The following is a 20,383-nucleotide window of genomic DNA, read 5'->3' as shown; positions in this document are numbered from 1 at the left end:
TAGATTTTGATTTGAAAAACATGATCAACAACTAAAAGGCCTAAAATATGCAGCTGATTGTTAAATGGCTGTTTGCTTAGATGGGACAGTTCCTAAGACATATGAAATTAAAAGTGCATTTAACCAAATACTTGTAATCAGAAGATAAACAGGCCAAACAAGGCAGGTGAAAAAGGACATAAGATTAAGTTGCAGCTCCATGTACTTCCTATCACAGGAAAAATGATTAAAACATGTTCTCATTAAGAAACCTATAGATTATTCTCAGACTTGGTTCTAGTGCCACTTATCTTAAACTAATTTGAAATACAAATATACAAAATTGACAGTTTATGAAAAGTAGTTGTTTAAGGTGTGTAAGGGGTCGGGAAGATCACCGGGAGAAGGGCATGCAAACCACTCATGCACACACGCATGCAAAGGGTAGTCAGTCATGAGACAGAAAAGCAGAGACGATAAAGTTTACATATTTAATATATCAAGTAGCAAGAAACAATATTAGTATTTTATTAATGAAGACTATTTAAATAATATTTACAACAGCTTTATCGGCACATATATGTACATTTGTACATCTAAATATGTTTGGAAAGAAAGGTCAGATATATGATTAAAACAATGTCAGACCAAATAAATCCTGGGTCATAATTTTATCACTTCTAAATTCTCATTTTAAAAAGCCAGTAAGGGAAATTTAACTCTACTATTTTCTAAAATGTTCTAATCAACTTGAAGCATAGTAAAACTAAGCTGCCACCACACTGACTCAGGAATTTTAAAGGGGAGCAAATATTTTACAAATGCAAAACATACCTTTTTTCTTGAAATTTTATATTTGCTTAGAATACAAAAGCACAAAACAAAAGGAATTTCATTTTCTGCTTGCTAAAGGCATTTGAGTACACCTAGTTTTTAAGACGGTCTTCTTTCAAAGACTTTAAGCAAGTTCCTGAAAGGGTCCTGGCAAAAAACTCTTAAAAGCAGACTCCTTGATTTTTTCCCCCTTGATTTCGAAGAGGCTTATCTTAGGTTTCCTTTTGAAATACTTCTTCCAAACTTTCTAACCATGTTCGGCCTTATTTTATGGATGTTTCTTTTATAGTCTAGAGAAGAAATAGAGAGATACATAAATATTGTAAAAGTATAATTCAAAAAGAATTTTCACCATTCACTAAACTTCACAGTTGGTAATTAATGATTTAAAATATAACACCAACAAAGGAACATTAATACTTTGGCTTGAAAGTAGAAATGCATTTCTCTATATGATAAACTGAAGTTTTAGTGCAGAGGTAATGTATGCCCCGCCCATCCCCAAAGCCAGCAAGTGAAGTCAGTGAAAAAACTCCCACATTTACTTCTGTTCTTTTTGAATTAGGAGAGACTACTTCTATGAGCACTCTTCCCCTTCTTTTGGGCACCATCAAGTTTTTTTTTCATTCTTTGGATTACTTCCCTAGGACTTTGAAACTTCTGTATTTTTCCAATTTAGAAGTATCATTGGAATCAGCACTTCTTAATGTGCTGATCCTGATCCCACCACTGCTATCTCACAAATGGGTTCCATTTCTCTATGCCCCTCTTCTGGCTCTGTACCCGTGTTCACAATGATTCTCTACCCAATGTAGTGTTGTTACAACTGGAGGGCACCGACTTCTTTATGGGTCTGACTAATCACTCAGTCATTTTCTTGGTCACATTAGATTTTAGTTTTAGGGACACATATTCTCTCGACACTTCTTGTTTCTCTAAATGCTCAGTAAACAGAGTTAAGGTCATTTTCACTGATGCTTCTCTCTCTTTTTTTTCTCTTGGTACACTGTTAGCTGGAGAAGTCAGTTGCATAGATTCTAAGGAAGGCTGCCCTGGTTATCTCTTACTTCTCTAGTAATTCCTAATGTGTATTTGGGCATTTTCTCTTGGATATCCTAATGGACATAAACCATCCAGTATGTGTGAATGTGCTCAGTCACGTCCAACTCTTTGTGACCCCATGGACTGTAGCCCACCAGGCTCCTCTGTCCATGCAATTTTCCAGGCAAGAATACTGAAGTGGGTTGCCACTTCCTATTCCAGGAAATCTTCTCGACTAGGGGATGGAACCTGGGTTACCTGCATTAGCAGGTGGATTCTTTACCACTAGCATTACCTGGGAAGCCCACATAAACCACTGGAAGTTGTGTTAGTTGCTCAGTCATGTCTGACTCTGCAACCCCATGGACTGTAGCCTGCCAGGCTCCTCTGCCCATGGGGTTTTCCAGGCAAGAATACTGAAGTGGGTTGCCATTTCCTTTTCCAGGGGATCTTCCTGATCCAGGGATTGAACCTGGGTCTCCAGTATTGCAGGAAAATTCTTTACCTTCTGACCTACCAGGGACCTTCACTTTAATACCCTTTTCTAAGGGCTCCGTTATTCTTAATAAGACATAATTATTTCCCCCTTGGCAAGTACTGTAGTTTAGTATTCTTTCCTACTGTTCTCTCATCTCTCTTTACGCACAAGATACTTGATGCATTTTATAGTATTCTTAGAAAATAAGCATATTAGGAAACCCAGATCTCTATTATTTGACAATTATCATAAATTTATTATTTAGTTGTAGAATTATGACTTCCTGGAGAATTTTTTCAGGAGACCAAAGGGACTATATGTATCTACACCACCTGCATATAAACACTATTAAGCATTACTAAACATGGCATGCCAAATCAAATAATCATAGTGAATTTTTCTTTTCAGGACTTCACTGATTTTTAAATTTGCATGAAAGACATTTCCATTGAACTTAAGGAACTTCTTGTGGCCACCACAAGAAATAATGATTTATCAATGCAGCCTGACAAAGCTATTGAGAAATTTTATATTACTCTAATGAAAAAGCGTTGACAGGAAAAAAAGTAATAATAGTTTTCATGTTATTCTCAGTATAATCACTATCTCATGAACTCCTTTTAAAAATTCCAAATACTATAATCATAAGTTCCTTTAGGGAAGAACCAAACCAAGTCTTAATGATCTCTATATTCATCACAGAACCTAGCACATAGTGAGAGTGCAGTAAATACATACTTCCTAATTGAAGTCTTAGGAGCTATAATGTCAGAAAAACAGGTCGGGACACAAAGGCCTAGGAACTGACGGGCACTGTATACTCTAGTTTCATGAAGATGCTTTGTCACCATGGACTCATGTCACCTCCGTAAGCAACTGAGGGGATGCTGTCACCAGACGTGGTTGCAAAGAGATGGACACAACTGAGCACAACACAAGCACAGTCACTGCCATCAGCATTCTCTGCAACTTGCTAACAGGAGTTAAAACATGATTACAACCAGATATAGACTTGAATCTCCAAATAACTGCACAAATGAGTCAGAGGCCAAATTACTAAAAATAATACGCAAAGAGAAAAAATTTCAGATACATTTACAGATATAGTTTATCTGTAAACCTATTAAGTAATATAGCTAATTATATCAAATATTAGTTAAATTATTTACCCACCCTTCTGCAATATAAGGCAGTTTGTATAACCAAAAGGGTACAGAATGTAGAGTCAGGAGACTCAGTTCTGAGTGCTGGCTCCATCAAGAAATCTCTCTGTGGTCTTGGGTAAGCATGTTTTCTATTTTGTGTCTTAAGTTTTCTTATCTATATCAGGGATAACCACTCACTATGTAATAAAGGTGATGAGTATATAAAGGGAGATTCTTATGAAAGCACTGTAAAATATGTGACGTTTATACATGCTAGTTAATCATTTATTAAATATCAGAATAAGAGCTGAGACATACCCATAGTTGGTTTGTTTTCTTGTAAGTGCTTATCACTTGAATTATCTTGATGAACACGCTTGGCAGATCCAGAATTTAACTCAGCAGTTAATGAAGTATTTGCTGCAGAGCTTTGGGGGAAAATTTTTTTATTTTAGTAAAGCATTCTTTTATATCTCTAAGTTCAAATACAAATTCTATGTTCAATTACGATTAAAGAAAAAGTGAGATACTAAATATTATGTTGTAAAATCCCATAGAAGTAACTGGAGATGCTAAGTAAACTTTTGGCCCATAGGAGAATTTAGCTGTTTGTGTTTTTAATGTGTATTCAAATCAGAGATTATGATTAGAGGTGTATGTCACAATTCTTTAACAGAATTTAACATTTCAGGGTGCTGTGTTGAACTGCATGCAAACACTGTTATTCAAAGTGTAGAGATAAGGAGCTCACTCCAAGAGGTGAAACACTAAGCTCAGATTATAATACCTCTAATCTGGGGAATATAAACAAGTGAGATTGTTTGGAAACCTTGTTTTTAAATCAAAGCATGATAATAACTGAGTATCTCTCTCTGATTACTGCAATTATACAAAGCGAAATGAAAAGAATGATATTGGCCTCATGCTATTAATGGATCAAATTTCTATCTCAATTTGAGTTGACAAATTACTGAGCACCTACTGTGGCTTCATGTCACAAAATACACAGGTGAGTAGGGCACAAACAACCCATGTCCTGAAAATTTACATAATAGATATATGGTGGGGTGGGGGAAAAATAAGACACATAAAATAATACAAGACAGAGTAAAAAAAGAGTCTGGCAGGTTTTCAATGCTGTAGGTTCCTGAGTTCAGAAGAAGAAAGAAAAAGGGAAGATTCTGTGGATGGGATGAGTTTAATCTGGGCCCTGAAAAACAGTGATCCAACCCTTCCCAGTCCTACAGAGGTCAAGTTTCAGCAGGCAGCGTTGAAGGTCAAAGTGGAAGATCTCTTTCTACACTGATTCAAATAAGCTAATTTTAGGAAAATTTCTTGCAAGTCAAGATATTCTATACCATTTTACAAGTTTATACTAATTTGATTGTCTGTTGGATTAACAATTAGAGACTTTTCCTTATGGCAACAACTTGTTCTGGGAATCCTAACCACGTGGGAAAGTGATGCGGGTTTATGTCTGTGGAACAGCAGAATATGGGTTAGTTATATGGTCATTCAAAGTAGTCAGAAATGGCAATTTAATATGCTGCTGCTGCTGCTAAGTCGCTTCAGTCGTGTCCGACTCTGTGTGACCCCAGAGACAGCAGCCCACCAGGCTCCCCCGTCCCTGGGATTCTCCAGGCAAGAACACTGGAGTGGGTTGCCATTTCCTTCTCCAGTGCATGAAAGTGAAAAGTGAAAGTGAGGTCACTCAGTCGTGTCCGATTCCTAGCGACCCCATGGACTGCAGCCTACAAGGCTCCTCTGTCCATGGGATTTTCCAGGCAAGAGTACTGGAGTGGGGTGCCATTGCCTTCTTTGTTAATATGCTAGTAAAGAAAAATAGGTATAAACTCAGTGAATGCTGGAAAAATAAGTCAGCCTGCGTATCTAAATTTTTTAGAGCCTGTAAGAGAAAGGATCATGGTGTTCACAATGGTGATTTACCAACTCTGTTCAATAATGCAAATAATGTCTTCCCAAAATGGTTATAGAGAAGTACCTGTGTTATCAAACTAAATTCAGTTGTAGAAATTTTCTATTCCTAAATGGTGCCAAATAAACTAAATTACTATAAATCCATTTTGGATACTAAAGCACACATTTTGATTATATATATATATAAAATATATTAAAACATATACATTTATAAAATCAAATTCTTTTTGGTCATTTGGTGATTTTTATTTCTTCAAGTATAAAGATCAGTGTCATTGGTTACTTTTGATAAGGTTTGTTTTTCCAAACGATTTATGTTAAAGTTGTCTTAATGATTTTATGGTATGATTTTTCACTTTGGCTAGTTCTAGACCTTTTGTTTTCACTTGAAAATCAGGGTTTTACTTGAGTAAAACTCACATTTCTAGGAATGAAATCAAAGCCTAATAAAATAAGTTATATATTTATATAAAAGCAAAACATTTAAGTATTTTTAGGATTTAGTCAACTAATGAAATATTTGTTATCAATTTCTGTAAGATTTATTTTAGATCATAAGATAAAAAGACCTAAAATTGTTATGGGTACAAATTCAAATTATTTTAAAGACTATCTTGAGAAGAAACCTAGAAAATATTCTAGTTGTGTGCCAAATATATTTCCATAACTATTAATAAAAGATTAGCCCTTTATTTCCGTACATAGGTAGAATACTTCTGCTTAATAAATGTAATGAATCTCATATTCTTTCAGCTGAGATAATTTCTAGTTGTAATCACAGACTTTTTTCAAAACCAAAAATGTATGCACATGTGAGACCATTTTTGAGTGCCAAGAAAGATGGTGGAACAAACAAAAAACCAAGCAACCAACCAGACATAAAGCAAACAAAACCTCAAATTAATAAATATAATTTATAAGTAAAAATTTACATATGTATTTTATTTGTATATTTGGCAAATTGATTCAGTTAGTTAAAATAGTCTGTTAGAATGATTACAGAAATTGAAATTGTTACATATCTGATATTCTCATTTTAAGTAGTACTAAAAAATTCAGTCTGGTAGGTTTTTGGAATATCCAGTGCTTCTGGATGATAATGTTTTGTGTTTTTTTTTTTTTGAGAGAAAAACTGACAAAATAGATAAATAAATAACTATATACATGGAGCCATTCTTTATTTTTAAAAACCATAATGATATATACACATATCTAAATACGTACATAAAATTGCTAAGTGGAAAATACCAGAGTTTATTACTCTCAAGCTCATGTAGGTTTAATAGGGGGAAAGGAAGATTTTTTTAAAAAGTAATTATGTACATTTCTAGCATTAATCTCTTTTAACCTTAGTTAATGGCAGGATCTAATTATTGGTACCAGAGGGAATGTAACAGAGCAATTAATAGGCTATGAGAAATCTTACTTTATTTGTCCTTTAATATTATTTCACAATAGTAGACATTTGTGTGGAAGCCCTTTAATTTATCTAAACCCACTCCAAATACACAATTTATATACCTGGATATTTCTTGAAAATTCGTTTCATTTTGATAATGTCTATGTTTGCATTTAAGTTATTCTTAGCTATAAACTTTTGTTAGATTTGAGTTAAAACAGCAGGGCATGTTACCAGTGAAGAACAAGAAAAGTCTCCAGCACTAATTAATGAAAAGAATAACATGACTGACATAATAAAAATTAGTGTGAAGATGGATAAAACAGATGATGGTGGTTAGCTAGGCTCAGTAAATGATTGATTCCTATATATAACAAATTGCACAATTCAAATTAGTGACATAGCAAAATACAAGATTGTAACTGTCATGGATAATCAGGGACACTCAGGAAAAATCAATCCATGAAATTTAAACATAAATATTCCAAGACTCTACTGTACTCTGGAGAAGAAAGAACAGATGTTGGATGCAACTATGAGATCACACTCTATGTGGCACAAATAAATAGGCTATTTGTAAATTTGTTAACATTAGCCCAGATGATAACAGGTCCACAGTAGAAAACAGGAAACTTAAAAAAAAGAGTTATCCTAAGATCGTATACTCTTCTCTCCATAATCACATACTAAAGAAAAAGAGTTAAAGCAAATCAGATCCATTTTACAGTTTAACCGTTCACTATATCTTTTCACTGAATTCAGTGTTATAGGATATAAAGAATATATAATGAACTTCATGTCATATAACAATATATTTAAGATATTTTCCCGTCTTTAATTTTTAGCCGTTTTACTGCTGTTTACCTGCGTATGTTGCTTTGTCTTAATGCTGCTTGCAGTGTGCAGTGGTTCTTGAGCCTGTGTTATCTTTGGTCAGTTTTGGAAAATTATTAGCCAGCATCATCTCAAATACTGTTTTTTTTTTGTTTCTTTGTTTTTACATTTTTTTTTTTTTCTCATTTCTTTCTGGGACTCAAAATGCATACATGCTAGATCTGTGTACCATAGATCTCTTTTTTGCTCTTCTCTGTATTTTAATCTTTTTATCCTTTTGTATATTAGTTTGGATTTTTTTTTATTAACCTATCTTCTTTAATGAAACCTATCTTTCTTTAATGAAAGTTCACTAAACTTTCTTCTGCCATACCTAATTTGTTAAATTGATTGAGTTGCAATTTCAGTAAATTCTATTTTTCAGCTCTAGAATATCCATTTGATTCATTTTAATAGAATCCAGTTCTCTGGGAAATTATCATCTATTTTATTGAACTTAATCACAACTAAATTTAAGTCCCTATCTGATAATTCCAGTATCTTCATTACTGCTTCTCTGTTTTTCTCTTGATTTTCAGTCATTTTGTCCTGTCTCCTGGCATATTTGGTAACTTTTGCTTAAGTGGTAAACACTGCATATGAAAAACTGGAGAGGCTGGAGATCATATATTCTTCAGAGATGATTTAATTTTCTTCTGGCAAGTGGGCAGAGAAGGAATTCAACTGGTCTAGATCTGTTTCAGGTTTTCAAGAACCAGTCTATTTCCAGTTTCCCCTACTCCTACCTAGAGCATAGGCCTTCAAAGATTTCAAGTAACACCCTGGGTGTTTAATGGGGCTTCTTCTCATGATGATCCCTAAACAGTAATTTTTGTATCCTGGCCCCATGAGAAGATCAAAACCTTGCTTATTACTTTAGCCTCTTGGTAGCCACTTTTAGCTTGGTTTCTTGGTCTTTTATTCCATGGAGTTTAGAAACTGGCGAATATGCTGTAGGCAAAAGCTACACAGGAGGATTTTGCTTCCCTAGCTCAGTGAGGTGCTGACAGCACTAGGCTTCCATTTTCTGCTTGACCTCTATATTTGATGCCATGAATTGAGGAGTCTGATGCAAATGCTAAATGGAAAAAAGAGGCAGAGAAAGTCTAGTTCTCCACAAGTTGTTTTCCATTTTTCTGGGATCTTAGACTCCCAAGTCCTGGCTGTGTTGGTTGTTCCCCAGGCCTTTCAAGCAGCTACTGGTTGAATTTCATTAGCTTTTATAATTGCTCCTGATGGAAAGCCTGGTCTGATATAAGCTACAATGTCATAGCCAGAAACAAAAGTTTATTCACTTATCACATTTTAACCAGATATCAAAATCCATTAAAACAGTATAATTTTAGGACTGAAGAAATTCAGTAATGTTTAAAGGGAAAAATACCAAATGAGTAAAAGTTGTCAACAGAAAAAACTTAAAATTAAATAACTTTTTTGAAGGCCAGAGACGTTTAAATTTATTTTAAATAACCTGAAACATGGAATATCTTAAGCAAATACCAAGTGAAATATTTGGGCTTTATCAAGATCTTTGATAATATAAAAGCAGTGCCACATTAGAGCAACTTATTATATGTGTGCACACATGTGAACTGACAGTCTAATTTTAATAAAAAGAGCTGTAGGAAACAATGTGTAAAGGTGATCTTACTTACACACAAAGATCAAAACAGTTTATATTTAAATGTACCTTATTAGTTTCCGTTTCCTTTTGGCGGCAGCAGTCATTGCCATGTAGGATGGTACTGTGCTTGGTATAGGCAGAGGCTGTTTGGTTGAGACTGAAGAAGGGGCAAGCCTGTATATTAAATAATGAAAAACAGAGTAATTTTGATTTGTACTACGGAGAAAAAATGGGGCATATACTCCCATAATTTGAACAGCACCTTGCATTAATTGATAAAGGAAAACACTGTGCAATACTATAACCTTTCCTTGATTGTCTGAGGTTTTCTTTTCTCTTTTTTTATACCACAGATGGACATCAAGAGATTTCTGTACCCCCACAGCATAGAAAAGTGAAGGTATCATTCTTCCCATAGTTAGATTAACTGTGAATATACAGATTAAGTGAGAAGGATATGTTTTTGCTTGGATGACATGTAGTCAACCATACCTTATATTTATGACTATTTCAGAGCAAGCTGAGAGGCTTGTTAATATCAATAGAAACTGTGGTATTTCTTTTAGTGAAGATATTAATGAATAATAATAAACACTTGATAATCCACCATTGATAGGCTATAACATCTAATGCTGAAGTATGAAGAACAAAATAAATATATCTTAAGGTTTCCTCTAGCCTAATGAGGGCCAATCAACTTAAGCTTCAAAATTAAAGACTTCACAGTATTGTTCGTGGATTAATATTTAGAAAGACAAATGAGATTTAATGAAGGTAAAACACTGACTTTTGTAATCAAGATAGCATACTTCATCTATGAAATAGATCTTAAATACAGCTACAGAGCAAAAAGAGAGCCAACAGTTTAAAGGCTATACAAATAAAGAAGAATTGGCAAATACTCCTTTGTACCTTTGCAAAATGTTATTGTTTGGGAGGGATTCTTGTTCAGGTAGTTCACTTTCCAAGCTCCTGGTATCTTCACATATAAGAAATGTAGACTTTAAATCCTCCTGTCCATGTTCTTTTCTCATGCTGAGAGGGATATCTACTTCACACAACATTTTCAAAGAATTATCACTGTTTATATTTGAGCTGATGGTCTGAAAACTGGTAGTATGTGATGGTTTTAATGAGGTCCCTGTAGATGGATTTTGATAAGTTTTTCTACAATTTTCTGGAGTATACACAATGGGCTGAAGCTCTTTGCTGAGGGAATCATTAAGCTGCGTATTTTCAGACTCTACAGACGTTTGGGTATGTTTTATGTTCAAGGGAGAAGGCATTAATTTTCTTCGGGTTCTTTTTTGTGAAGGAATTTTAAGCAGATTAGATTCACCTGGAGATGTGCCTGTTCAACAAAATTAAAAAGAAGCTCAATAATGTTGCCTAAATAGTTTTCTAATAACCTTATCAGTTAAAAGAAGAAATAAACCCTAATAATAAGCATATTTCATGTTAAATTAATAAAAATTTAAAAGAAAATAAGTTGGAAAGAAAAAAGCTATTGCTAATAATGTCAATAAACTCATTATAAAGCAATTCTAAAACAGAAAATAAATACTAAATAGCAATATCAATATGAATTTATAAATACAGCTATCTTGAGATACTGGGCAATTATGACAACAAACTCCAGTAAATATATACATTTCTCTGAGGATCAGTACTTGACCTTCTAATTCCATAAGGTTTTTTTCCTATGTCTGTGAACCTGTTTCTGTTCTGGACAATCAGCAATGAACAACACAATAACGGAAATAAAAAATATATTAGAGGGAACCAATAGCAGAATAACTGAGGGTGAAGAACAGATAAGTGAACTGGAAGACAGAATGGTGGAAATAACTAAAGCAGAATAGAATAAAGAAAAAAGAATTGAAGACAGTCTTATAGACCTCTAGGACAAAATTAAGTGGACCAACATTCGAAATACAGCGGTCCCAGAGAAGAAAAGAACAAGAAAGGGTATGAGAACATACCTGAAGAGATTATAGTAGAAAAATTCCCTAACATGGGAAAGGAAATAGCCATCCAAGTCTAGGAAGCCCAGAGAGTCCCAAGCAGGATATACCCATAAAAAAATATGCCAAGACACATAATAATCAAACTAACAAAAATTAAACACAAAGATTAAAGGCAGCAAGGGCAAAGCAAAAAATAACATACAAGGGAACCCCCATAAGGCTAACAGCTGATCTTTCAGCAGAAAGTGCAGGCCAGAAGGGAATGAATGGCAGGATATACTATAAACTTATAACTAAGATTACTCTACCCAGCAAGGATCTCATTCAGGTTTGATGGAGAAATCAAAAGCTTTATAGATAAAGCAAAAAGTAAGAGAATTCAGCATCACCAATCCAGCGTTACAACAAATGCAAAAGGAACTTCTCTAGATAGGAAACACAAGAGAAAGAAAAGTCTTATAAAAACAAACCCAAAACAATAAAGGTTTTGGTAACAGGATCACGTGTGTGCACTCAGTTGCTTCAGCTGTGTCAGACTCTTTGCAGCTTAATGAACTGTAGGTCATCCAGCTCCTCTGTCCATGGGATTCTCGAGGCAAGAATACTGGAATAAGCTGCCATGCCCTCCTCCAGGGGCTCTTCCCAACCCAGGGACTGAGCCTGCGTCTCCTGAATTTCCTGCACTGCAGGCTGATTATTTACCCACTGAGCCATCCTTAACAACAGTTACCTTAAGTGTAAATGGGTTAAATGCTCCAACCAAAAGACACAGACTGGCTGATTGTATACAAAAATAAGCACTGGGATGACCCAGAGGGATGGTACGGGGAGGGAGGAGGGAGGAGGGTTCAGGATGGGGAACATGTGTATACCCGTGGTGGATTCATGTTGATACACGGCAAAGCCAATACAATATTGTAAAGTTAAAAAAAAATAAAATAAAAAAAAAAAAAAATAAACATCAGCAAGGGAAAAAAAAAAATAAGACCCTTAAATATGCTGTCTACAAGAGACTCACTTCAGAACTAGGGACACATACAAACTGAAAGTGAAAGGCTGGAACAAGATATTCCGTGCAAAAAGAAATCAAAAGAAAGCAGGAGTAGCAATACTTGTATGAGATAAAATAGACTTTAAAATAAACAATCATTACAAGAGACAAAGAAGAACACTATGTAATGATCAAGGCCTCAATCCAAGAAGATATAACGATTATAAATATGTACTGTTTTTTATATTCAACACTCAAGTGATAGCATATATTATTTGTCTTCCTCTGACTTACTCCACTTAGTATATAATTGCAAGGTCCATCCGTGTTGCTGCAAATGGCATTACTTCATTCTTTTTTTTATGGCTATACACTCTTATTCTGAGTAACCAACCTCTTGCCACTACTTTCTCAATCACCTGAGTCCCAAATAACTAGATTTTTACCTTTTCCTTGCATTTCCCAACCTTCACCAATCTTGCCTTAGTTAAAACATAATTCTGATCATGCCATTTTCCTGATTAAAAATGTTTAGTAATTTTTAAACAGAAACATACTATACAAAGATTTTTAGTAGGGTAATTCTTGTCCTTTGCTCTAATACTTAGAGACAAATGGTTTTGTTTGAACTTAAGTGTGAACTCCCACAATACTAGACATAATTGAATATTTAAGCACATAGAGATTTCTCACTTTTTTTTAGTGTACAAAATAATGATTACATAAATAATGATAAACTTGATGAGCTTCAGTGAACTTATGCTGCATTTCTTAATTTTTTTTTTTCTCCTTTGCCTATTTCATTCTGGTAAACTTCATGGTGCCTGACACAAAGTAATTCTGCATGGAGTGTGCTGTTAAGGGAAGAAACTATAATCTGTATTTCTCACCATGTTTTCAAATCAGGCAGTAAAATTTCCAATTGATGTCATGTATGTTTTACAATATAACAATAACTTAAATTACACTGAAAGTTGAATAAAATAAGTGCTGTGTAAATATTTCAACAGAACAGTTCAAACTTTCAACCAAGTTAAAAAATACAGTTATAACAATCAGCAAGAGTACATGCATTATTCTTATTACATTAGTTGACAATAGACTGCTGTGGCTAGGTTGACAATTACCCTCTAGGAAATACAATTTAAAAACAGGAAGAAAAATATGATCCCTATTCTACTAAGGAATTTTACTTTTCTGAGAACTAGATAAATGAGATCCAGATCTTAAAATAATTTTCCACTCCCTTTAACATGACATTTGTCAAATTTTCCATTACCAGATATTTTTATACTAATGCTGCAGTGTAAAGACAGTTACTTTTCTCCACTGTGCTGCTACCACCAATTTGGTGGCTATTAATAGCTGGAAGATTAACTTCTTTTCCCATGAGAGGCCGTATGGGTATATAGAGGATAGAAAACTATATCGAGGATGGAGAACTGAATTGGAAGTCAGGAGACTTGGATTCTATTTCTGGTTTTACTAACAACTCACTGAGTGACCTTGGGCAATTCACTTGAGCAGTATGGGTATTAATGCCCCCTAGAAAAACAGGGATACTACCTTTCTATGTACAGGGATTTTCTAGGATTAGATAACATCTATAAAATACTTAAGATTCAAGGAAAGGCCCTAGAATTATAGGCTTCAACTGTTAGCATTATGATAGTCACAGACTAAGCTCTAATTTGCTTTTCAGTATTCCATCAGGTGGTTCAGTGGTAAAGAATCTGCTTGGCAATGCAGGTTCAATTCCTGGGTTGAGAAGATCCCCTGGAGAAGGAAATGGCAACCCACTCCAGTATTCTTGTAAGGAAAATCCCATGGATTAAGGAGCCTGGTGTGCTACAGTACATGGGGTTGCAAAGAGCTGGACATAACTGAGCACATTCCATTAATACCCAATGCACAATTATCACCAAAAGAATATATTTCAAACAATGTCTTGCTTTCAGTTTATCGAATACCCGATTTATCAAGGCTGATGATAAACTGTAAGAGAAACCAAAGGTATTATTAAAGCAGAACATCTAAGTATTATTTGAACATGCAGGCTTCATAACAACATTGTAAAATTCAGAACACATTGGACCATGAAATCTCAAGGGATAAGGATTATCTAGAGTAACTATTTTTATTGCCCAGATCTACGGAGAGATAACTGCTGGAGCGGCAGTGGGCAAATTCCCATGATAGTGGACCACATTTGCTCTATTGCTTATAAACACTATGAGAAGTGGGTACTATCGTAATACACCAAAGAAATATTGACCTGTTCTTTGGGATAATCTAAACATATATCCAGTATCACATGTTGATATGATCAGACATTATCTTTAGCCATAATTCTACTCTCTTGATAGGATATATTAATAACCTGAAGGAGAAACATGAAGATGTGGCTGATAATGGATTCACATACCACTGTTTTATTGAACCTGAAAGAAGAGATGCTACAGACACACAGCATGTGCAAAATACAAGTCCAGGAGATTCTTTTCTTTTATCCTCTCAATTATTAAGTACAGATAAAATAATAAGAGAGCAGAAATCTAATAGATAAGTAGTCCTGAATTGACTACTTAGACTGACGAGTTACTAAGAAATGTTCAGAAGTTAATCAGATCAAAGTAAGATTTAAAGACTTAAATAAAAATTCAGCAGTCAATTCACTGAAACTATAAGCATATAATGACTCCATTTACTCATGAAGACTAAAGGACACAATAAACAAGTGAAATTTCACTTTTAATAATGATATCCAGAATATATAAATACAATTTATATATTATATAATAAGTTATATATACTATATATAAATATATATATTACACATATATAATAAATAGTCATTCCCCTTTAGTCAGGTAAAGGAATACTTGAAGTGGGTATAGCAAACTGGAGAGTGCTGGGCAAGGGGCTGTAACAACTACTGGATATGCTAGGTGTGTAGAGAGATCTGCTGTACTTTTCCATTACAAGATGTGCAGTAACTTTCCAGAAAAGCAGGCTTAGGCATCTGTAGCTACCGCAGATTCAGCCTGGGAAAATACTATCTAAGAAGATTTCTGTAATTCTTGGGCTTATAGTGGAAATGACAAAGAAAAAACCTGGAGGAAAATTATAATTCTTTTAAAAAGGGTCCCTAAAACAAGAAAAGAAATCGTGTAGTTATGGATTTTCAGAACAAGAGGTTCTAACAGGCAATGTTAGGTAATGAAATACCTCAGCAATGGAGGAGCCACACAGGAGTTGATGGGACATTAAAAATGCATTTTTATAAGGTAGGCTCATAAAACTGGGATGGAAAAGACTGGCAGTTGCTTGGGAAGATAGCAAGTCTTCTCTCCAGGGTCTCTTCATCTAAGGAACCAGCCTACTATATCATATACTAAGTACAGAAGATAGCAGGTACCCCACAGTCTGAAAAAATTTGTTACTTGTAGACCATGTCTTGGAACTTAATTCTCCAACAAAAAGTGTAGGTATACTGCATTTCTATTGTCCTGAAATGGTTATGGATCCATGGTTATGTGAATATGACTTCATGTCCAAATAACAACAATAACCATAATGTTGAGACTGTTAAAAGAAGTTACTACTATTATTTTCAGTACAGTTTCAATGTTTGTTTGATTAATGAAAGAAAAAAAAGTTGTAGTCAGCTATGGAACAAGAAATGTACTCAGATTTTTCTCCTATGTGTCTAAAATACTGGTAGCTGGGCTTATACAGCCTCTAAATGGGAAATCAAACAGTTCTTTTTAGATAATAAACTATAGCAATAAAAGAAGACTTAAGTATTGACATTTTCAGGTTCCCCTCAACTAACTTTTTAACTAATTTTTTAGACATTGCCATAAATCAAGGCTAATTAGCTGAAAGACGTATGTACACAGAATACATCAAAAGTCACCAGATATTTGAGAATAGATAATAAAGGAAACAGACAAGTATTTTAGGAAACCATAATTAATGTCTTCAGAGAAATGAGAAATTATTACAATCATGAAACAAAATCAAAGTGCTATGGAAAGAAACACTGAATTATAAGACAGAGTTCTTAGAAATTTAAAACGAGAGGAAAAAACTAAAAATAAAGGTTATAAGATAAAGCTGAAGACATCTCCTAGAAAGACCAGCAAACAAACAAAAAGAGGTAAATACTAGATAACTGATAACAGAATTAGAAGATTAATCCAGGAGATCCAAAATCAGATTAATAATAATGTTCCAAAGACAGAAAAGAAAGAAGGGAAAAAAAAATTACAGAGGTTTATCTATGTAAGCATGTGTATGTACGTTAAAATCTGTGAAAATTTCCCAGAGTGAAAAGATAAAGGTTTCCAGAGAAAAAGGCCCACAAACTGTTTAGTGTAATGACTTAAGACACCACCAAGGTATAGCACTGTGACACTGCAGAACACCCAGGAACCCAACGTTTTCCTGGGAGAAAGTCTCACACAAAGTATGACAAATAAAAATGGCGTGACAGTTAACAGCAACATTGGAATCTAGAAATCAATGGAGAAACATGTTCACAGTTCTTGGAAAAATTATTTCCAACCTAGAATTCTACACTGAGTCAAACAATCAGAAAATAAAAATACTGCTATACATCCATGATCTAAAAAAATTTTACTTCCTATACACCCATTCTCCAAATCTACTGGAGGATGTGCTTCTGTAGAATAAAGGAGAACAACAAGAAAACGAATGGGAAAAACAAATACTACATACAGAAAGAGCAAAGCAGTACAAGAAAAGAGTGTATGCAGTTCTTAACTCAACAAGGAATGATATTTACTTGATAACACTCGAAATTTATTTTTAAAAAGGTGAAAAACTGTTCTGGCAAAAAGGAGGAGGAAATGTATACATACTGTAAAGGAGTTAAATCCTTATCTTCTAAAATAAAAAGAGAAATATTTAAAATTGGAAATTACAAACAAGAATTAGCAGCATAAATTTGAAATTTAAAAATCAGGATGAAAAACCAAATGAATAAGAATTGGGAGTGAGCAGCAATACTTCCACAAATATTACAGTACTTGTTGACTTACATAGGTATTACTATAAACAGGTTATTACTTCATGCAGAGGCTTTTAATGAAAAGAAAAAGTCAGACTTTGGGGCTGTAAAAGGAAAGAACAGACCAAAATTGTTTCTTGCTTATTCTGGGATAGCTTTACTCAAAATCTATGGACAGAGTAGGGTCAAACTAGACAAAGCTATGAAACTTTACATTCAAAAGTCTAATTAACTGAAACATGCAAGGAAATAACATGAAATGAATTGGCAATCAAATAGAAGGGCAAGATAAAAATTCTTAGGTGGGGAAGATTTTTCTTTATTTAGCCCCATTCTCCCCTGGCTGACTATCTCACTCTCCCATTCATGTTTTCCCCAGCATTTAACAAAAAGAAAGGCAGGACAGTTAACTTCCTAGGAGAATTTAAAGAGGGCCAATATATAAAGAATATGAAAAAGAATGTATAATATATAACTGAATCATTCTGCTGTACAGTAGAAAACAACAACAAAAAGAAATTAACACAGCATTGTAAATCAACTGCTGCTGCTGCTGCTGCTAAGTCGCTTCAGTCGTGTCCAACTCTGCGACCCCATAGACGGCAGCCCACCAGGCTCCCCCGTCCCTGGGATTCTCCAGGCAAGAACACTGGAGTGGGTTGCCATTTCCTTCTCCAATGCACGAAAGTGAAAAGTGAAAGGGAAGACTCTCAGTCGAGTCAGACTCTTAGCGACCCCACGGACCGCAGCCTACCAGGCTCCTCCATCCATGGGATTTTCCAGGCAAGAGTACTAGAATGGGGTGCCATTGCCTTCTGTAAATCAACTATAATTCAATAAAATAATGTCAGGAAAAAAAGTAAAAGAGGCCAATAAAAATGTGACTCAATCAGCAAAAATAAATCATTCAATATGATGAGAATGAGTAAAACACATTTAAAGTCATGAGTCCCATGATGAAGGAAAATTCCTTTTATTCGGGGAACAGGTAATCCATTCATGAAATCTGAATGTTTGCATGAGTAATTCTAATATACTTTAAAGTTTATAGCGAAATATAAATAGTAGAAATAAAAATAAAATTTTATTTCTTAGAGAAATAAAAGACATATTTTGTACAAGGACATGGATTTAATCATTTTGCTTTCATATATTTTAAGTATCCTAAAGATCTCTGCATGTGTGCTAAGTTGGTTCAGTCGTGTCTCTTTGTCACCCCATGGACTGTAGCCTGCCAGGCTCCTCTGTCCACGGGATTCTCCAGGTAAGAGTACTGGAGTGGGTTGTCATATCCTTCTCCAAAAGATCTCTAGTTATAGTTATGTTTCTTATACCTTTTCTTTATCTTTACATTTAGATTCCATACAAAGGTAAGATGTACTTAATTTCTTTACAGGTTTGTTGAGAAATATTCAGGTGATTAAACAGAGAGGACAGCACTTTAAGAATCAAAAAATTTTTCTATTACTGTTTTCAGATTAACTAGAATACATCTAGGTCTAATAACAATTTGGGAATGTCCTGGAGAGAAACTGTTCATTGAAAAATAACTTTGGTATTGCTTTACTTATAAAGGTCTAACATAGTTTTCATGAAATTCAAATGGTCTTTTAAGGTTTATTACACCTAACATAGTTGAAGGCACATATTAATAAAGTAACAAGATAATGCACCTGATTTTTGTTTTTATAGTTATGACGCTTTTCTTAAAAATGATAATTTAGCAAAAGTACAGAAACAATGCTAGGGATTTATTCAACAGCTCCTAGTTTAGGGAAAAGGGTAGGTGATGAAAGTTACATGATTAAATAATATAACTTTCAAAATGATTATGCAATACAATTTAACCAGGCTTTTATAAGTGATCAGAGATAGATCAGAGCTAATGAAAGATATAGAAGAGCCTTTCTTCTAAACCCTAGGGTAAGTTTTGCTTAATGAATCCAATCCTAGTCTTTGTAATACTTATCCATTAATAGTTTAGGAAACATCTTAAAATATTTATATAATGCTTTAAGGCATCTTATATACAACTGAAAATGTGCATTTCAGGATAAAGTGGTTTACTGTTCTATTTATTTGTTCCTACATTATGGCTAGAGATTCCCGCTTCAAAAAGTTTGTTTACTGTAAGTCTATAAAGAGACTTAAAAAGGAAGTCAGTCAAAAACATTTTGTTGAGATTGCCAAGTTTTAGAAGCCTTTCAAAAATCTTCTAAGTATTAAAATGACTTTTAAAATTAACTGCAAGTGCAAAAGTTGTGGATGAGATGGTGAAAAAAACTAATTTTCATCAATAATAGTCTGAATTCTAACACAATATTACCTAGACTACAACACAAGTAAATTAACATTCGTATTGTTTGTATAGCATTTTATAGAATAAAATATGCTATTAATATAATCTACAGCTTACTATCAAAACAAAAACCATGAAAACAGTTATGAAGTTAGAATGAATCTGCCTTCCCACTATATTTGCCAAGTGGTTAGAAGAAATTATGACTAAATACTTGATAACTGGTTAAGTGGTTAATGAAGAACTAAAAACAATTTAGATATTAATCTGTCCTTTGCTATCATTCCCCCAAACTTTTGAAATTTTAAGGAATATGACGAACTGATGACAGTGCAATCAAAGCAGTAAATTTAGATATTTCGACTTTGTCAGTGAAATACAACTGAGTTTCAGAAAGAAGCATAACAAAAAGACATTTGAGAAACTGCTTATACTTTAAGAGAAACATAGCTTCCCAGGTGGTGCTAGTGGTAAAGAACCGACCTGCCAATGCAGGAGACATAAGAACTTGGGTTTGATCCCTAGGTCAGGAAAATCCCCTGGAGAAGGAAATGGCAACCTAATCCAGTGTTCTTGCCTGGAGAATCCCATGGACAGCAGAGCCTGGCAGGCTACAGTCCAAGCAGTCACAAAGAGTTGGACATGACTGAAGCAACTCAGCACACATGCACAAGAGAAACATCTAAAAATGCATTAATTGGCTGTATTGTTCTTTAAGCTATTTAAGTCTACCTGTGAGCACAATCTAGTTTGCTTCATTACTTCAATCTTTCAAATATT

The 20,383-nt window shown here is 34.3% G+C and overlaps 1 protein-coding gene across 1 annotated transcript in view; it reads right to left on the bottom strand.

The window, feature by feature from the left end:
- Window positions 1-359: 359 nt before the first annotated feature.
- Window positions 360-20,383, bottom strand: part of KIF18A (kinesin family member 18A) — an 86,349-nt gene continuing 66,325 nt past the window's right edge. The window contains exons 14-17 of the mRNA XM_005890672.3: window positions 10,224-10,662; window positions 9,378-9,485; window positions 3,796-3,905; window positions 360-1,103 (exon numbers count right to left, since the gene is read on the bottom strand). Of these exons, the coding sequence (XP_005890734.2) occupies window positions 1,021-1,103; window positions 3,796-3,905; window positions 9,378-9,485; window positions 10,224-10,662 (740 nt within the window). The 3' untranslated portion in view covers window positions 360-1,020. The remainder of the gene's footprint in view (window positions 1,104-3,795; window positions 3,906-9,377; window positions 9,486-10,223; window positions 10,663-20,383) is intronic.

The sequence above is a fragment of the Bos mutus genome, chromosome 15 (genome assembly GCF_027580195.1).
Source record: "Bos mutus isolate GX-2022 chromosome 15, NWIPB_WYAK_1.1, whole genome shotgun sequence".
Taxonomy (NCBI): Eukaryota; Metazoa; Chordata; class Mammalia; order Artiodactyla; family Bovidae; genus Bos; species Bos mutus.
This window is presented reverse-complemented; position numbering and strand designations above follow the sequence as displayed.